This window comes from Onychostoma macrolepis, unplaced genomic scaffold (assembly GCF_012432095.1).
Source record: "Onychostoma macrolepis isolate SWU-2019 unplaced genomic scaffold, ASM1243209v1 Scaffold54, whole genome shotgun sequence".
NCBI classification, from domain to species: Eukaryota; Metazoa; Chordata; class Actinopteri; order Cypriniformes; family Cyprinidae; genus Onychostoma; species Onychostoma macrolepis.
In genome coordinates this window covers 1,364-21,460 of record NW_026704874.1, presented here as the reverse complement: position 1 = coordinate 21,460, position 20,097 = coordinate 1,364, and the positions used below count along the sequence as shown (strand labels likewise).

General features: G+C 38.6%; 1 protein-coding gene across 1 annotated transcript; it reads left to right on the top strand.

Annotated features, from left to right (window-relative positions):
- Positions 1 to 13,260: 13,260 nt before the first annotated feature.
- LOC131535623 (sodium channel protein type 4 subunit alpha B-like) lies at positions 13,261 to 18,336 on the top strand. The gene is made up of 4 exons (XM_058768270.1): positions 13,261 to 13,579; positions 13,695 to 13,815; positions 14,020 to 14,107; positions 18,274 to 18,336. Exons 1-4 carry the CDS (start codon positions 13,310 to 13,312, stop codon positions 18,323 to 18,325), a joined length of 531 nt encoding a protein of 176 aa, XP_058624253.1. The 5' UTR covers positions 13,261 to 13,309; the 3' UTR covers positions 18,326 to 18,336.
- Positions 18,337 to 20,097: the final 1,761 nt, after the last annotated feature.

The following is a 20,097-nucleotide window of genomic DNA, read 5'->3' as shown; positions in this document are numbered from 1 at the left end:
TGGGGAAATGAATAAATATAGAATCAGTATTCTCTTAACATTTGACTGTGCAAACAGTAGGCTGCTGCTCCACTTTATGTAAATTCTCTTATTTGTGAGACTGAGAATGTGCGAGAGGCTCATAAACATGACCTGCCTTCGGTTCTCAACATGATATGGTACATCGCCACCTCTCCACAAACATCCTGTTTCTAAACCTCCCCTTCACCTCCCTTTGAAATGGTACATGCCTGTGGTTTCCTTCAGTGTCTCTGGCACTGGAGCCAAAGGCCTAAAGCCTTGCAACGTTGTTTCCGGAAAAGAATAGCCTGATGCTGGAGTGACACTTGTTCCTGTGAGACAGTCTTGTGTTGCTCACCTCCTGCTGTAGACCTCCACCCCGCTGCCCTGATCTGCCCTCTCTCATGTGGCAGGTCCTGAGTCACAGCAGATCTCACAATATGTATGAGTACGTTTGGCTGTGCAAATGTCCTGGAGATTTTGTACATTTGGTAAAGTCAATTATATGTTTTTTTTAAATCTGCTGTATGCTCAAAGAAGCTCTGCTGCGTTCCATACAGATGTAGAAATGGGTATTTTTGCAACTTCAGTGTCTCAGGGGCTGAAGTTTATTAAAAGTAATAGATTTCATCCATTTTTTTCCCACCAGGCCATTTATTTTTGCTATTTTCAAATGCATTTTTTTAAGTTACCTTTGTCTCAGACCCAGACTTTAAATTGAAATATGAAATTGAAATATGAAAATCCATCATGAAAATATTAATTCTAACATTTATTAAAACTATGAATAAAATAAATCATAAAAACAGTTATTTATATATTAGAAATGAATGTCAGTTTGTTCCATCAGTTTGTGTGTACTTGTTCGAACTGATATTTACAAAAGACGTAATTGTGTTTTTAATTGTGTATATTTATGATATGTACTGTAAAATGCTAGCTATGAAATGAATCTTAACAAAGAATTTGGCAAGAAAGCCAATTGCCATTTTTTTCCAAATATAGGAAAATGAACAATTTTATTTACATATTTGAAAAATAAAAAAATTAAACTGTGGTGAAAAATTTTAATTAAAACATTGATTAAAATGATGATGGCTAAAAAATCCCGAATATAATTATTTTTATAGTAATAAAATAAAAAGTATTACGTATGTTTAAAAAAAAAAATTGAATTAAGTCTTATTTAGTAATTAAGTAATTTTATTTTATTATGTAATAATTTTTACTTCAATTTGTTAGTTATATTTATGGCTTTCCAAAAAAATAAAAATAAATTTTAAAAAAATCCTAAACAGCTTTTTGAAATAGAAAGGCCCTGTAATACGGCACACCACTAGCCGCCACAGACCCAGTTTAGCATTTCTGCTCGTGTGACTGGTGGCATTGTCAGCACAGTGAGGAGTTCACGGCTAGTGTAAATCCTCATTGACCCTACACTGGCCCTACATAACTGATGCCTTGTTCTGCCGGGTGAAAACACTTGTTGAACATGTTGCCATCTGGAACTTCACTCCTGTCTGTTTATTGTCAGGTTGAATGTATCAGATTTTCTGACTTTAATGGCCTGTTTGGATTGCGTCTGTGTCAGGGAGACGCTAGTTCTCAGGTCTCACCTCGGGCCCCCTGCTTCACAGTATATGGTGCATAGCGATTCTGCACAAGCAGAAACCGTGTCTCTGATCTGCTGACTGTGAGCCCTGGTGGCCCGGTTGGCTGTCACCAAGTCTGACACAATCCATTAAAAACCATTGATGGGTCGTTTTGTGCATGCTGTTCCTTTAAGAGATGAAAGAAAACTATGACATTAGCTGTCTAACATGATCTCCAACTTTAAAAATTGTTATAAAAAAACTATAGTGTGTGTGTGTATATATATATATATATATATATATAAAGAAATGAGTACTTACTACATTTCAGGCGAGGCGAGGCGCATCTCAAACAAGCCTATTTACATGATTAGCTCGCGCAGTAATGTGTAAAAATAATCAGGCCGTCGGTGCCCCCTGCAGGCCTGGTGTTATGCGTGATCTACAGTAGGTCTATTGTTTATAATACTTTATGTATTTTAACAGTTTTGTTCAATAAAACCATATTATTAATTTAATTTTTTTGCTTTTGATACTTTATTTGAACTAATTATTATTGCATCGTTGCTATTATATTTGTATTTTAAGTCATTTCAAAAGCTATTGTTCACTTAAATCTATTTAAAAAAAAAAAAAAAAAAAAAGAAATCCGTTTTATTTCCAGATGCAGTTTTTTTCCCATTTTAATTTTTCTATACTCTTTCTTTTAATAATCAACAGCATCTCCAATTAATTGATTGATTATTTTTTCTTTCAGAAATACTGCACATTTACATTTTTCACCTAAATAAATTTTGGTAAATAATATTTCTGGTAAATACTCCTTTAAAAAGTGTTTTTTGATTATAATTGTATTATTAGTAGACTAGAACATGTGAATGTTGTCATTCTTACACTATAATACTGAACTTTGATTTCAGTGATTTGGATTATGAGATGGACACTGGCTTCTTGCACTCTGTTGCACTTTACTTTTGCTTCAAAGTCAAGAAATTTGGATTTCGTTTGGTTTAATAAAATATTCTTAAGTAAAATTGTTGTTGTTTTGTGGGAAATTAATTAATTTAATTTAATTAATCCAAATAAAAATAGTCGTTAGTGGCAGCCCTACTTACTATTCAGTAGAGAAGCATTGATAAAGTAATGATGTGTCAAAAGATTTACATTTATAATATAAACTATTATAATACTTTCTGTCATCATCAATCTTAAAAAACAACATATTGCAATTATATTTAATATTTTAATTTCTATTTTAATATTGTTTAATATAGAATTATTTTGTTTACTTTATTTTCTATTTTATTATATATTATTTTATTTTATATTATTACTTTTTATATATATTTTTATGTATTTTATATTATAGTTTTATTTTATTCTAATTTAAATATGTGTGTGTGTGTGTGTGTGTGTGTGTGTGTGTGTGTGTGTGTGTAGACAGAGAGATTAGCTATATTGTTAAGGCTTGTGAAATTATAAAAAAATAGATTGAACTTATTAAATATGGCAATTAACTAATTGAAAATGACAATATTTGATAATAAAAGCCCCCAAATGAGGATAAAACAGAGACATTACTTTGGCAGGCGAACATTGCTTGAAAAAATATATATATATAATGAGGACATGAAAATGCATTGGTACTGCATTACAGGGATGACCGCCTCTCTCGTGTTGACCTGGTCTCTCTGAGAGTGAGAGATGAAGAAAGGGAGACAGAAAGCACAAACACAAGTGTGCGTGATCAGAAGAAGACCAGATTGGTGCAGTGAAGCCCAATAGTTGTGGGAAAATATCAGCCGTCATTCATCTCTGGCAGCTGAGATGAAAAATAACCTGACAGGAGCGTGTTTGGAAGAGGGAACAGTTGAGGTGGCTTGCAGTCCAGTACATGTAACCCAATCTAATGGGTTTACAGTCCTCTCGAAGGCCCTGTCCCAAATGAAGCACTTGATGTGCACTTGCAGTCCTGCAAGTCTGAGAAGTCCACAAGACTGTAGGGTGTCCCGTTTGACATTTTAGGTTTCAGAAGGGCATTAAGTGTCCTTGATGTGGCCTTTTACCAACCCCACACTGATGTGTGGACTCACAGAAAGAGCGAAAGAACTCAGGGTGGCATTTAGGGAGGGGACAAACTAAAACTTTCAGCTTGTGTAGCGAATCTGTTGTGTACAGTTTGAAGTCTTGATAAAATAGAAGAAGAACAGGAAGTTAAAAGTGTATGTATCTAATTATCTCAATACTGATATTTGTATACACATACTCACACGCACGCACTTATATATATCAAAAGTCACAGTGAAAAAAATGCTGCAAAGGATTTCTATTAAATCCTAAAAATATATGTTACAGTTTCTACAAAAATTTTTGGCAGCACAACTGTTTTCGACTGTTAGATAGATAGTCAAGTCACCTTTATTTATATAGCACTTTTAACAATACAGAATGTGTCAAAGCAGCTTTACAGTATCAAATAGGAAAATAGTGTGTCAATAATGCAAAAAGCTAGATAGGGGTAAATAAGGTACAAAAGAGTACCTTTTGACAAGGTACAGTTTTTTTTACCTTTTTTTTCTGACAGTGTAGATTATAGATAGGTAGATATAGATATAGATGGATATGCAGATGGACAGAAAATTGTCCATGTTGGCAACAGCCCTGTTTGTATATCAGGGGCGTTTCCTCTGAGAAGACAAGGGAGGCAATGCCTCCTCAAAATATTGGATGAGAAAAAATTCATAGTAAAAAAATAAAACAATGCCAGTATTACAAAACATAACATTAAAAAGTGTAGAATTTACTCATTTTTCTAAAGAAACTTTGTCCAACAGCGACACCAGCAGGTAAAGTCTCTCTTGCCTCCCCTGAGCCCGTTGAGTTTTAACAGACCCTCTAAAGTAGGCATGGCATGGGCAAACTCAGTGTCCCTGCAGAGTTTAGCTCCAACCCTGATCAAACACACCTGAACACGCTAATCAGTTTCTTCAGGATTACTAGATGGCTATCGTCAGGTGAGTTTGATCAGGGTTGGAGCTAAACTCTGCAGGGACACCGGCCCTCCAGGACTGAGTTTGCCCATGCCTTATCTAAAGCATGCAGAGAGTTTGGTGTGAGGTTTAATGAGAATGAATGGGGGAAAGTAACGTGAGAGGAGGCAATGCCTCCATCACGATAAAATTGGATATGACTGGTTATGATCGGCTGTGATTGGTTCATCAAATCCTGCCTCTTGTGTTTGTGTCTGTTCCACATTCGTGAATCAGTCTGAATGAATAATATAATGGTGCTAATGGGAAGACTCATTTAAAAAAGTAATTAAACAACTCACACGCTTAGATATAACCACTTTGTTATGTCAAAATAAGACTTAAAATGGCCTGAAAACATTATCTGTGGGAGTTTTTAGTGAGTAATCAGCTTGGTGAAATTTAAAGTAAATCTTCGCGTCTGTGACCAATATTTACGGAGCTTAACTGATGATCCGAAAATTCAAAAATAGGTAAATATTAAAAAGAACAGCTGAGCATAAGTTCATAAATATAATATATTATTAAAATTACTACTGCCTTGAGTTATTTTTTTGGAATAAATGTAAAATCCTTAAAAACACTAACTTGATGATATTCTGGGCTTTAATAAATAGAATATTGATGACTAATATATTGATGAATAATGTAAAAAATTTTTTTTTTTTTCTGATAGTGTAAGTAATGCTTATTTAACCAAGAAAATGTGACTAGGACATGAAATTACATTTGAACCAAATGTGACATTTGACATGAAATTACATTTGAAGCCTCTAAGTGCCATCTGAAATTTTTTTCTAAAATGAGCATTTTTATCAGGCTTCTATATTTATGTTAGGTTATTTTACTAATTGCATAGAAAATGACCTATACATTGCAATTAGAGTAAAATTACTGAACCTTAACATAGGAGGCTGATAAAAAAAAAAAAAAGATCATTTTACATGAAATTTTCAGATGGCACTTAGAGGCTTTTGCATCTGAACTATTCATTTGATTTTTAAAAAAGAAACTTTGCCTCCTCATTTCAGAACACCACCGCACACCAATCATGTATATATTTAAAAGACAGAAAATGGCACTGAGAAAGGATGTAATGATTTTTAGACGGCCTTGAATAAAAAGGCAGAATGACCCCGCAGAAAGACCGAGTGGTGGGCGGGGAGGAATTTAGCAGGAGGCGGGGCTTGTTTATCGGCACAATGTAAGCGAGCAAACACACGGCAGGAATGAGTGGAGTCACCAGTAACCCGACGCCGTACGGGGTGATGGCCTACAGCAGCTGCTGAGGTACCACATGAGTCCTCGACTTCGGTCCCTCCCAAATTCAGACCGACGCTCTAAATCATAACAAATTCAATAAATTCACTGTAGCACAATCTGAAAAACCCAAACACCTGTTTGCCAGGGGTGACAGCTATATGAATCACCGGCAGGCGTGCCGAGCATAATAGGCCTCATTAGAGACTGTAGGTCGTATCACATTCCTGTCAGAACAGGTGAGTCTGTGTTATGTAAAAGCAGAATGACCCAAGCTCGCCTTTGGCTCCTGGCCAGCGCTTTAAGGAGTGGCATAAACACAGGTCTCAACACCCAGCACATGGACCAGTGAGCAGATTCCAGAGTGTGTCAAAGAACATCCATATATTTTCTAAGTACATTTGATGGATTTTTGGGGTTATTTCGTTAAAAATGTCTACAGGGATATTCTCTAGGCCAAATAGTGGACATAATGGAATAGGAAATACACCATTGTCAGGGTAGCATAATGGTTCATAAAAATCTAGGCTGTGAGATATAGAAGTACAGCATGTTCAATGAATTGTCCTGTTGTTTAAAAACAATTCAGTTGTTTAGCTGACGAAACATTTAAAAAAAAATCTTCCAATAGACCAAAACTCCACAAAATGTTTTTTGAAAATTACATGTGATCTAGGACACTGCATGACATTAAAGGGGCACTAAATATGTCCCACAAAGCTTTGTTTTCATATGCATAAAATTAAATGACATCTGACTGAGGTCTACTGTGTGCAGGTTGCAATCATGCTCATGATTATTAAAATTGCATTCTGTTATGAAAATTGTGAATTATTGTATTTTGACCCACTTAGACACACAAAATGATTAGGTGGAATGCACAATATGGCAGCTGTTTTGGTATTGTATTAGTCAATAAATGAGACTTTTTCCATTTTTTAATGAAATAAGCTGATATACTATTGTCCACTGAACAAGTGGAGTAAATTATTTCTAGCTGACCTACCTATTGTGAAAATGAAGTGGATTTGACTCCAAACTTAATAATTAGAATGTTAATTTCTTCATTTAACTCTATGTATTCTTTTCTAATGGTTCATACTAGGTCTGCATTTGTTAAATGATTGTTGGATTGAAAATATTATTTTCTAAGTTGTTTTCTAAGTTGGTTTAAAATAAAAAACCAGCAATTGATAAGGTTTCTTTTTTTTTTTTGTAATCAGCCTCACATTAATATCTAAAATCGGTTGTTGGCTTCAAAATATAAATGATTGGTAAATTGACCAAAATGTCCTATATCACATCCCTAAAAACCTTTTAAATGTTTTCTCTCCAATGTTTAGACATGGGTAAACATTAAATCTAATCTATTTCTTGTATCAAGGCAGAATTATTTACTTAAAAGTATGGCGTTATTTTACTGCCAAATGTCGAGAGCGCATTATTGTAGCGCGAAAGCACATGAATATAATATTTAATGAAAATAATATAATGCGCGAGCGCGAATTTCCTTTGCTCTTGCACAAAACCGGACGCACTTAGTACGCTGCTCTCGCTCAGAGACAGTGCGCGTACTTAAAACATGTCTCTCCTGTCACTCAAACTGTGCGTGTGCGCGCTCAAACTGTGCCATGTGCACTCGCAAATCTCTCTATGCTCATGCGTTAGATATTAATTCTTTTCGTACCTGATTAAAAATTTGTCAAAAGTTATCAACCAATCAGATTTCAAAGATAGATCTGTAATTTCGTACTCGGTTACTATCGTAACCTCGGTTCCCTGAGATACGGGAACGGGAACGAGTACTGCGTCGTAAGACGCTGTATGGGAAAAACTCCTTTTTTCCTCTTCAACTGAAGCCTTTTCAATCACGCAGTGAAACTGCATGTCCATTGGTTCGCGCAGTGCTATAAAATTGAACCAATGGCTCGGCGGCGGCGCTGAGTGAGCCTATGGCTATGCAGCCCGCCATAGCCCGCCAAAATGGGCGGGGGCTCTGGCTATATAAGTGGCCGCTTCGCCGCCGCATCTCAGATTTCTTCGAATGAAGCGACTGAGGCATGCAGCTCATAGCACGGCCAGGAACGCAGTACTCGTTCCCATATCTCAGGGAACCGAGGTTATGATAGTAACCGAGTACATTCCTTTTCGATATTCCACTCGTACTGCGTCGTAAGATGCTGTATGGGAACCAGTACAATCATGCTGTGCTATGATGGGGAACGACTCAGAATCAAGACTCACGTGGGGTAAGACCCAGGGGAGTCAATAGAATACACCAAGCACAGGCTGAGCCAACAGGGTCATCCGTGGCCTGGGTGTCGTCCCCTATAGTTTACCTGGTATATATATAATATAGTTTACCTGGTATCCATATAATAATAATTCCAAGTGAAGGAGGGGCTTGAACAATGATGGTCAAGCGAACCCCTAAGACTGCTAAACTAGCCGGAGGTGGTGAACTAAGCAGAAAGGACTCTGGCCTGTAAGGCAGGGACGTCCAGGTTGTAAAACCTTACAAATGTGGACGGCGAGGACCAGAAAATAGACCATTTCAGAGCATAGAGGCATCAGGTAAACGGGGCTCTAGCTTCTGCCATAGTGTTTAATACATGCTCTGGAAGGCCGAAAGGCTCCTGTTGAGCGGTCACACATGCAGGGCCCATAATTCGGGCCGTGGATGCCGTTCGCTTGAGAGAGGAGGTCCCGTCTCAAGGGAATGGGCCATGGGGCTGCTTCGAGCAGCTGGAATAACTCTGACACCCACGGCTGGTTCCTCCAGAAGGGGGCTATTAGAAGAAGCTTGCGCCGTTGTTCCCTGACTTGTCTGAGTACCTGTGGTAGCAGAGCGATTGGAGGGAACGCATAGAGCAGGAGGCTGGGCCACTCGTGGGCCAGGGCATCCATGCTCTTTGTGAAAAATATTGGGCAATGAGAGTTGTCTTTGGAGGCGAAGAGGTCTACTCGAGTTTTGCCAAAGACTTCCCAGATTTTCTGAACCACGAGTGGGTGGAGCATCCATTCTTCTGAGGAGACATTGTTCCTCGACAACATGTCTGCTCCTTGGTACATTTTGCCCGGCACATGCGTCGCCTTCAGTGAGCGCAGATTGGTCTGAGCCCAAGCAAGAAGTTCGCTCGCCAGCGTGCAGAGGCGCTTCGAGACAAGGTGATTCATGTATGACGCCACGGACCTGCTGTCTGAGCGTATTAGCACATGGTGTCCCCTTATGTCCGGTAGGAAGAATTGACAGGCACGGCACACTGCTAGCATCTCTAGGCAGTTGCTGTGCAGACCCGACTCTTCTTCGGACCAAAGACCGAAGGTTGGTTTGCCTTCGCACAGCGCTCCCCAACCCTTGTTGGAAGCGTCTGTTGCGACAACCTTCCTTCTGTGCGCTGTGTCTAAGATCACACCCTGCTTCAGCCAGAGGGGGTCCCTCCAACGGGCCAGGGCTGATACACAGGCCAGAGTCACCGTTATGCGATGGCGACCGTGACACCAAGCCGCAGATGGAACCCTCTGCTTCAGCTAGAACTGTGAACATGTGAAGCAGGCCCAACTGAAGTACTGGCGAAGCTGCTGCCATAAGGCCCAGCATTTTCTGGATGCCTTGAGCGGGTGAGCAGTCCCTTCCTTGAAGGAGGCTGTGCGGCGCTGAATCGTCATGGCTCGTTCCGCTGAGATAGTTGCTGTCATCTGCACTAAGTCGATAACTGTCCCCAGGAACGATACTTGTTGGCTGGGTGACAGTATGCTCTTGGCAAAGTTGACCCTGAGCCCCAGGCAATCTAAGTGGCTGAGGAGGAGGGTCTTGTGCGATGTTGAAACCGCCTCTGACTGGGCCAGAATGAGCCAGTCGTCGAGGTAGTTGAGGATGCGGATTCCCATCTGTCGCAGAGGGGAGAGAGCCGCATCCATGCATCATGTAAAAGTGCGGGGAGCCAGGGACAGCCCAAACATAAGGACCTTTCAGGTCCAGTGACATGAACCAGTCCCATGGGCATATTTGCGAGAGGATCTGTTTCAATGTGATCATCCTGAACGACCTTTTTACCAGGGCGTGATTCAGGAGTCTGAGATCTAGAATAGATCGCAGGCTGCCATCTTTCTTGGGGACAAGGAAGTAGCGGCTGTAGAAGCCTGACTCGCTCTGGGCTGGAGGAATGACTTCTATGGCTCCCTTTACCAGCAGATTCATTACCTCTGCGCGCAGGACTTGAGCATCCTCGCTGCACACTGTGGTGGCGACCACACCGCGGAAGCGTGGTGGTCTTCGAGTGAATTGGAGTGAATAACCTCATTTTATCATAGCCATTACCCACTCTGACACACTGATGGCCTGCCAGGCCTCGGCCCGTGTGGCATGAGGTTGAATAGGCTCTAAAGACTGGCTGCATAAGGGCAGGACGCTTATGGTAGGCAGAAGAGGATATTTGCTCTCTTTTTGAAAATGTATGTGTTTTATTTTGCCCGCTGTCACAGTGGTTGGACGCCCGGGCACTAGAGTGGGCCCGTGGGGAACCAATAACACACTTTCCTCTGCGCCCAGCGTTGAGCGGGGTGACAAGAGGCACATTGGAGGCTGCTTGCTGGGTGGTCTGGCAGTAGCGAGACTCGGGCCCTTCCTCTTCGTGCCTGGCTGATCAGGAGGACTTCTGAGGCGCCGGATCCAAGGCGATCTTGGGCCGGGGTCCTTGGCACTTTGGGAAGGGGTAGCGTCCCGACGGGAGTGGGTGTGCGAGAGAGGAGGGGTGCTGAATTCGCTAGGGCTGGCGGCGTGTGATGAGGCACACCTGAACTGAATGGAGCCTCATCACCGCCGCTGTTTAAATGCAGAGCGCGCCTCTCCTCTGGAGACCGGTCTCTTCCCCGTGCATGCGCACTGGTGTCCTCGTGGGTCCAGGAAGGGAGCGTGGAGGGACTTCCGTGCTGCCAGAGACGTGAGCTGCCGGACCCGCAGTCCGGACGAAAGCCGCACCCGTGTTACGGCTGTCGGGCTAGGATGCCGGGCGAACAAGTCCCGCCGAATGCCGTGGACCAAGAGGAAGAGCCGCCGTTTAATTCATTTACAGACAATTTAATAACATGTAACTGTCATATAACTGTATATTCACTGTTTTAGAGGAGAGTGCCATTGAATGTGTAGCTAATATTAAGTGGGTTTTCATTTAAAAAAAAAAAATCTAACTAAAATCAGAACTGAAAACAAACACTAGATGATAAACAAAATAAAAAAACTCCCAATAAATGTCCAAACAGCGATGCTATCAGAACATTTATTGTGAACATATCTTGCATCATTTACATCTGTTTTTGCAGTTGATGTTGATTTGATTGGAATTGTTACTTATAATTGGCATCATACCAACCGAGAATTTGTTGCAATGATTTTAAATTCAGTTCAGGTATCTGACATATGTCATAACACTGATCTTTTCTATATGAAGTCTTTAGTCTTTATATTTGCAGCTTACTGAGTGCGCGCGTCTGGTTGAGAGCAGTGTGCTGAGTGCGTGTGTCCGGTTTTGTGCAAGAGCAAAGGAAATCCGCGTGCGAGCGGAGAGATTCGCGCTCGCGCATTATATTTATGTGCTTTCGCGCTACGATAATGTGCTGTTGACATTTGGCAGTAAAATAACGTCATATAAAGGAATAGTTCACCAAAAATGAAAATTTTGTCATCATTTACTCACACTCTTTTTGTTCCAACCCTGTATGAGTTTCTTTCTCATGCTGAACACAAAATAATATATTTTGAAGAACCAAACAGTTGTTGGTCCCCAATGGCTTCAAAAGTAGGCAAAGAAATACTATGCAAGTCAATGGGGACCATCATCTGTTTGATTTCCAGCATTCTTCAAAATATTTTCTTTTATGTTCAACATAAGAAAGAGACTCATAGGTTTGGAATGGCATAAGGGTGAGTAAGTGATGACTAAATTTAAATTTTTAAGGTGAACTATCTCTTTAAGTGTCTCAAACAAAGCTTTGAATATCTTTTTAAAATATTATGGCATTAACACTGCAAAAATAACTTTTTGATCATCACTCCTATAGAGGCTGCCAATCAAATTGAGCCTTGCTGTTTTCAAAATGACTTTAAAAATCCATTTAAATTACAAAATGTATTTCAAAAACTGGGAAGATGCAAGAAAGACTGAGATAGTGACCAGCCCCCTCCCTGCTGGGTGGATTTGGCACCAAAACACAGCTTCTGGGAAGTAAGCAGTGCGCTTCTCTCCATGTACGTTCATGTGCAGTGAGTCACCACTTCACATAGCTGCTGTGCAGAGTCTACAGAAAGACTTGAATAAGGCCACTTGAAAAGTGACGCAGTTTTGTTGATTTTTCACATTAAAAACCCAATGATTTCTGTGTACAGGTGCATAAATGTCAAGTCAAGTCAAGTCAAGTCACCTTTATTTATATAGTGCTTTTAACAATACAGATTGTGTCAAAGCACTTAACAGTATCAAACTGGAGGATAGAGTGTCAGTAATGTATAATGATAAGATTAAACACTCAATTTTTAGTTAAAGGCATTTCATTATTGAATTCAGAGATGTCATTGTAATATAATGTAATAATGTAAAATGTAAGCTGTCACATATCAAAACAGTAATATTGTTAACAGTTATTATAATTTCAAATATATATTTAATGTAACATGTAACTTATTTCTCTGAATTTGAAATAACCCTTTTCTATTAGTAATTTTTAAAGTATTTTCTGTCTATGATGCCAAAGCTGAATTTTCAGCATCATACTCCAGTCTTCAGTGTCACATGATCCTTCAGAAATCATTCTAATATACTGACTTAATGCTCAAAAGACATTTCTTATTATTGTCTTTCTTTTTTTTCAGGATTCTTTAATGAAAAAAAGTTGAAAAGAACAGCAGTTATTTGATAAAGAATGTTATGTAACAATATACAAATATTTGAATTTAAAGCATCGTGATGATATAAAAGTATTAGTAGTGTATAAAATCGTTGCCTTGGAATTATAAGGTTCTATCTCACATTTTTGTCAAAATTGAGTTATTACCATATTCTTATTCTGTGACAATTTATTTACATTATGTGGTGTTTCTTTTGTAATAAGCTGTGTGCATTTTGGGCCTTCTTTAAGAAAACAAAAAGGTTTCTATCTACAAAAGTCTATGACACGCAAAAACTTTAAAGCTCAATATCTCAAAACTGCTCAGAATGCAGATAGAACCTTATAATTCCTTGGCGGCATAATGTCACTTTAACTCTATATAAAATATTTCAGAATAACCTGTTTTATTTTTGTATGTGTGCAGAAATAAAGCTGTGACGGTAGATGCTATTTATAATATAAAATATTAATAAATTTTGTCCCCGCAGGGCACAATTGAGAGACCCCGAAGTGGTGGCAGCCCTCCTTCAGCAGAATGTCAAGATGGCGCGTCTACTCCCTCCCACAGGCACCGATGTGTTCCACCCCTTCACTTTGGAGTCGCTCGCCGAGATCGAGCGGCGGATGGCAGAAGAGGCCGCCGAGCAGGAGCAGATGAAGGCCCAGAATGTCGAGGTGCCTGAGGAGGATCTGCCCAAACCCAGCAGTGATTTGGAAGCAGGAAAGGCCCTACCGTTCATCTACGGAGACCCTCCGCCGAATCTCCTCAATGTTCCTCTGGAAGAGTTGGATCCATTCTACAAAGCAAAAAAAGTCAGTGGCAAAAGCGAAATATCAAAGCCCAGATGTCAATAAATATTTACAAATCTGGCTTATCAGAACAATATTTATACTGCAAGAGATTTTGTGTCCCTTTTTTGTTTTGCAGACGTTCATCGTGATCACCAAAGGGAATACAATATACCGATTCAATGCTGAACCTGCATGCTACTTTCTAAGTCCATTCAGCCCCATTCGACGTGTGGCCATAAGAATACTCATACATTCATATCCTTCAAATAACCCATGAAAATAATAATTATATATAATGTCATTTTATATGTGTATCAACATATAACAATGTTCTCCATCTGTTCTTTGATTTCCATATATTATTTGGGTTGACATCTTAACTTTGTGTAATGCTTTGACTTCTTGCTTAATTTAGAGCCACAAGTCATTCCTCCTAAGTTTTCCTTTACTTCACAACAAATTATTTAGCATGTTCATCATGATAACCATCTTGTCAAACTGCGTGTTCATGACGATGGGTGACCCTCCAGCATGGAGCAAAATAGTAGAGTAAGATTTGCACCATATCTCCAAAATCTATTCCAACATTCTTTAAATACTCAACACCACCAATGACAATTGATCACAGAGCAGCCATTCATTATTTCTATCTATCTATCTATCTATCTATCTATCTATCTATCTATCTATCTATCTATCTATCTATCTATCTATCTATCTATCTATCTATCTATCTATCTATCTATCTATCTGTCTATCTGTCTGTCTGTCTGTCTATATCTATATCTGTCTATATCTCTATTCTGATTTTAAAAATATTTTCTAAACTCTGCTTTTCTAGTTAAAAATTATAGTCACAAAAACGTGAATATCAATTCGTTTTAATTCCGCTTCTTTAAATTTTAATTACAATTCTCCATTCTCACAACTAATTTAATTCAAGTTCAGGAACAATAAATGACATTCTTACAGTTTTTCTCAGTTACTTTGGTGCATTTCTCGAATCATCCTTAATATTTGCAAAGACATATATGCATTTCTCAAAACAATTCATACAAACAGCACCCCTCAATGGATTTCCTGCAAAAGCCTGTAACTTACTCAAAATCTTTAGTTCATCTCTCAAAAGTAAGTATTTATGTCAATGAACATATCAGTGCAATCAGAATGAAAAGTCCTTGTGTCATTGTTCACAAACAAGATAGTCGAAGTGCTTAGTCATGTTGTCAATATAACACTGCACTCTGTTAGTATTACCTGATGTAAACTATGACAAGAGTTTCGTCACTCAATGGCTGGATGTCTAAGTGGTGCCCGCAAAATAACATAGGCTTTATAGACAATTGGAAAAATTTTTGGGGCAGACCTGACCTGTTGAAAAGAGATGGTGTTCATCCCTCCTGGGGTGGTGCCGCTCTTCTCTCTAGAAATATGGCACAGTCTTAGAGTTCGTACTTGACTAACTGGGGCCCAGGTCAGGAAGCAGACAGACTGGCTAAACCGATCGTCTGCTAGCCGCCTCACGCCACAGAAGTCAGTTAACTCTCAGCACATATAAACTTTTTCACCTAGAAATCACACTATAGAGACTGTGTCTGTTCCCCGTACTAGAAAATACAGAAAACATCCAAACCAAAGTAATAGTAACAATTTAATTGATGTTCAACAAATAAAAAAACAGATATAATACAGATAGACACATGATAAAGCTTGGCTTATTGAATATTAGATCCCTTTCTACAAAAGCACTTTTTGTAAATGATATGATCACTGACCATAAACTAAATGTGCTTTGTTTGACAGAAACCTGGCTAAAACAAGATGATTACATTACTTTAAACGAGTCTACACCACAAGATTACTGTTACAAACATGAACCGTGTCCAAAAGGTAAAGGGGGAGGTGTTGCTACAATTTATAGCAATATTTTCAGTATTTCTCAGAGGTCAGGTTTCAAGTATAATTTGTTCGAAGTAATGGTGCTTCATATAACGTTATCCAAAGAAACAAGTATTGTTATGATAAATGATAAATCCCCTGTGATGTTTGTACTGGCTACTGTATACAGGCCACCAGGGCACCATACAGACTTTATTAAAGAATTTGCTGATTTTCTATCTGAGTTAGTGCTGGCTGCAGATAAAGTCCTAATTGTTGGTGATTTTAATATCCATGTTGATAATGAAAAAGATGTGTTGGGATCAGCATTTATATACATTCTAAACTCTATTGGTGTTAAAAAAACACGTACCTACTCATTGTCGAAATCATACTCTAGATTTAATACTGTCACGTGGAATTGATGTCAGTGGCACTGAAATTTTGCAGCAGAGCGATGATATCTCAGATCATTATCTAGTCTCCTGTATATTCCATATAGCTAAAGCTGTAAAGCCAACTCCTTGTTACAAATATGGTAGAACCATCACTTCTACCACAAAAGACTACTTTATAAATAATCTTCCTGACTTATCTCAGTTCCTCAGTATATCCAATAGCTCAGAACAACTTGATGATGTAACAGGAACTATGGACTCTCTCTTTTCTAGCGCTTTAGACGTGGTTGCTCCTTTACACTTAAGGAAGATTAAGGATAAGAGTCCAACACCGTGGTATAATGAGCACACTCGCGCACTAAAGAGAGCAGCCCGGAAAATGGAGCACAGCTGGAGGAAAACAAAACTAGAGGTATTTCGGATAGCTTGGCGGGAAAGTACCCTATCCTACAGAAAAGCATTAAAACTGCTAGATCTGATTACTTTTCGTCTCTTCTAGAAGAAAACAAACATAACCCCCAGTATTTATTCAATACAGTGACTAAATTTACGAAAAATAAAGCATCAACAGGTGTTGGCATTTCCCAACAGCACAGCAGTAATGACTTTATGAACTACTTTACTTCCAAGATCGATACTATCAGAGATAAAATTGTAACCATGCAGCCGTCAACTACAGTATCGCATCAGATAGTGCACTATAGATCCCCTGAGGAACAATTCCACTCATTCTCTACTGTAGGAGAGGAAGAATTGTATAAACTTGTTAAATAATCTAAACCAACAACATGCATGTTAGACCCTATTCCATCTAAACTACTAAAAGAGCTGCTTCCAGAAGTGGCTATTATTAATTCATCATTGTCATTAGGATATGTCCCCAAAACCTTAAAATTGGCTGTTATTAAGCCTCTCATTAAAAAAACTCAACTTGACCCCAAAGATCTAGTTAATTACAGACGATCTCGAATCTCCCCTTTCTGTCAAAGATACTAGAAAAGGTAGTATCCTCACAATTATATTCCTTCTTAGAGAAAAATGGTATCTGTGAGGAATTCCAGTCAGGATTTAGACCGTATCATAGTACTGAGACTGCTCTCATTAGAGTTACAAATGACCTGCTTCTATCATCTGATCGTGGTTGTATCTCTTTATTAGTTCTACTGGATCTTAGCACTGCGTTCGACACAATCGACCACAACATTCTTTTGAATAGACTAGAAAACTTTGTTGGCATTAGTGGAAGTGCCTTAGCATGGTTCAAATCGTACTTATCTGACCGCCATCAGTTCGTAGCAGTGAATGAAGAGGTATCATATCGATCACAAGTGCAGTATGGAGTACCTCAAGGCTCAGTACTAGGGCTGTTACTTTTCACGCTTGTTACCCTTGGGAGATATTATCAGGAGACATGGTGTTAGCTTTCACTGTTATGCTGATAATACTCAACTCTATATTTCTTCGCGGCCCGGTGAAACACACCAAATTGAGAAACTAACGGAATGCATAGTCGATATAAAAAAACTGGATGACGAGTAATTTCTTACTGCTAAATTCTGAAAAAACAGAAGTGTTAATTATCGGACCTAAAAACCCCACATGTAATAACCTAGAACACTATCTAACACTTGACGGCTGCTCTGTCAATTCTTCTTCATCAGTCAGGAACCTAGGTGTGCTGTTTGATAGCAATCTTTCATTTGAAAGCCATGTTTCTAGCATTTGTAAAACTGCGTTTTTCCATCTCAAAAACATATCTAAATTGTTACCTATGCTCTGAACGTCAAATGCAGAAATACTAATTCATGCGTTTATGACCTCAAGGTTAGACTATTGTAATGCTTTATTGGGTGGTTGTTCTGCATGCTTGATCAACAAACTACAGTTGGTCCAAAATGCAGAGTCCTAACTAGAACCAGGAAGTATGACCATATTAGCCCGGTTCTGTCAACACTGCACTGGCTCCCTATCAAACATCGGATAGATTTTAAAATCTTGTTAATTACTTGTAAAGCCCTGAATGGCTTAGCTCCTCAGTACTTGAGCGAGCTCTTATCACATTATAGTCCTCCACGTCCGCTGTGTTCTCAAAACTCTGGACGTTTGATAATACCTAGAATATCAAAATCGTCTGCGGGCGGCAGATCATTTTCCTATTTAGCACCCAAACTCTGGAACAATCTACCTAACACTGTTCGGGAGGCAGACACACTCTGTCGGTTTAAATCTAGATTAAAGACCCATCTCTTTAGCCTGGCTTACACATAACATACTAATACGCTTCTATTATTCAAATCCGTTAAAGGATTGTTAGGCTGCATTAAATAGATCAACTGGAACCAGGAACACTCCCCATAGCACACGATGTACTCGTTACATCGTAAGAAGAATGGCATCTACGCTAATATTTGTCTGTTTCTTTCTTATTCTGTTTCTTAGTCCGTATCCGATCAGATGGTGGATCAGCACCAAGAGATGTCTGCAGCCCTGATCGTCAGCGGAGACCAGGACACTTATATGAGCCCCTGAGACATAAATTTTAATTATAATAAACAAACAAATATATATTATAAAAATAGACAGAGAAACAATAAATGCATTAAACTATACATTACAATTATAGCAAATGAATAAATCATTTACAGTTTTTTACAATCGCTAGGACACATCTCTCAATACTAAAGTCACTTTTTCAAAACTCTTCACACATTTCTCCTAACCAACTTTCAGCTTGGCACAGCAGTTCATTCCACATTCAAAATGCACAACAACTATCAAAACACTTCATACATGTCTCAGACCAGCTCATTCTTTCATAACACTAGCAAGGGTTGTCAGTTAACAAACACACTTGGTCATCTATAAAAGTAAGACCTAAAAAACACTAACAACAGGTGACATTAAACAATGTTTTCTTCTGTAAAAGAAGGACACCTACTTAGGACTACTGTTTACAGCAAAATATATGTTACAGGAATGAATTAGACATGATGCTATATGTTTCAATATATATATTTTTTACTTTTTTTTTACAAAGTTATTCCAAAATGCAAGAATTTGTATATACATTTGTATATATTGTAGGAATCCTAATCAACTCTACGTACTGCATTTGGCCACAGATTCTCATCCACATCACATCGTATGTCATCTAGGGCAATACACCTAGGAAAGAATCTTTTCGCATGCCTGATCCTTCCCTGGTAATCTTCTGCTGATACACTATATTTCCAAAAGTATTGAGTCACCCCCATCTAATGAACAGGCTTGACTAATTTCCATGAGTACAAATCTTAATGTTTAAGCATATAATGATATTCTAGGGAATTGTTTGCTTCTAATTTTAAAGCAACAGTTTGGACAGGACCCTTTTCTATTCTAACATGTCAATGTCTCTGTGTATAAGGCAAGGTTCAAAAATAAATTATTGATTTAGTCAGCGTGGAAGAACTTGACTGGTCTGCAGAAAGTCTTAATCCAAGCTGAACACCTCTGGTGTGACTTTAAATGCAGACCTTAAGCCTAAAACTCATCACTAAACACCAATGACTTGTACATACACTATATGGACAAACGTATTGGGACACCCCCTTCTTTAGAACAGAAAAAGGCACTTCCAAAACTGTGGCAACAAAGATGGAAACATAATTCATGTATTTAAAAATTGTATTTCCATCTCTGTTGCAACAGTTTTAGAAGTGTCTAAAATGACTGCACCCATATGTACAAGTCATTGGTGTTTAGTGATGAATTGGCTGCACTCACAGACCACCCTCTCTCATTGAAAGACCATGATTTATTTATATGATCAGTTATAGTTGCCCTGATCTCATCTGAGACTACAGCTCTTGATCTTCCTCTTATTCTTCTTCCACCACGCATACGTCTCCCTCTTGCTCTTTCAGCCACTTCTCTGTGTCCGGCTTGGTCCATGTTTACATCACAATGCAGATTATTCAATGCAAAATTTTTTATAGATGATAATGAAATTATGTAAGGGAGTAACACATGTAGGTCTTCAGCTACAAAAGGAATCACCTGTAGTTGGTCCAACGGTTTTGATAGCATTTCATTTTCTTTTTCTAAATATATTTTACTGTAATAAAATATTATTGTAGAAATGCAGAAAATTGCTGTTTTATTCCGTTTTGTATTATGTTATTGTTTTGAACTCAAGTTTAGCAATTTTGAAAAGAGTATGTAAACGAGTGCAAACTGGGCTGTAGGTACACAGAGTTTTGACAGTTGTGTCGAAATGAGAAA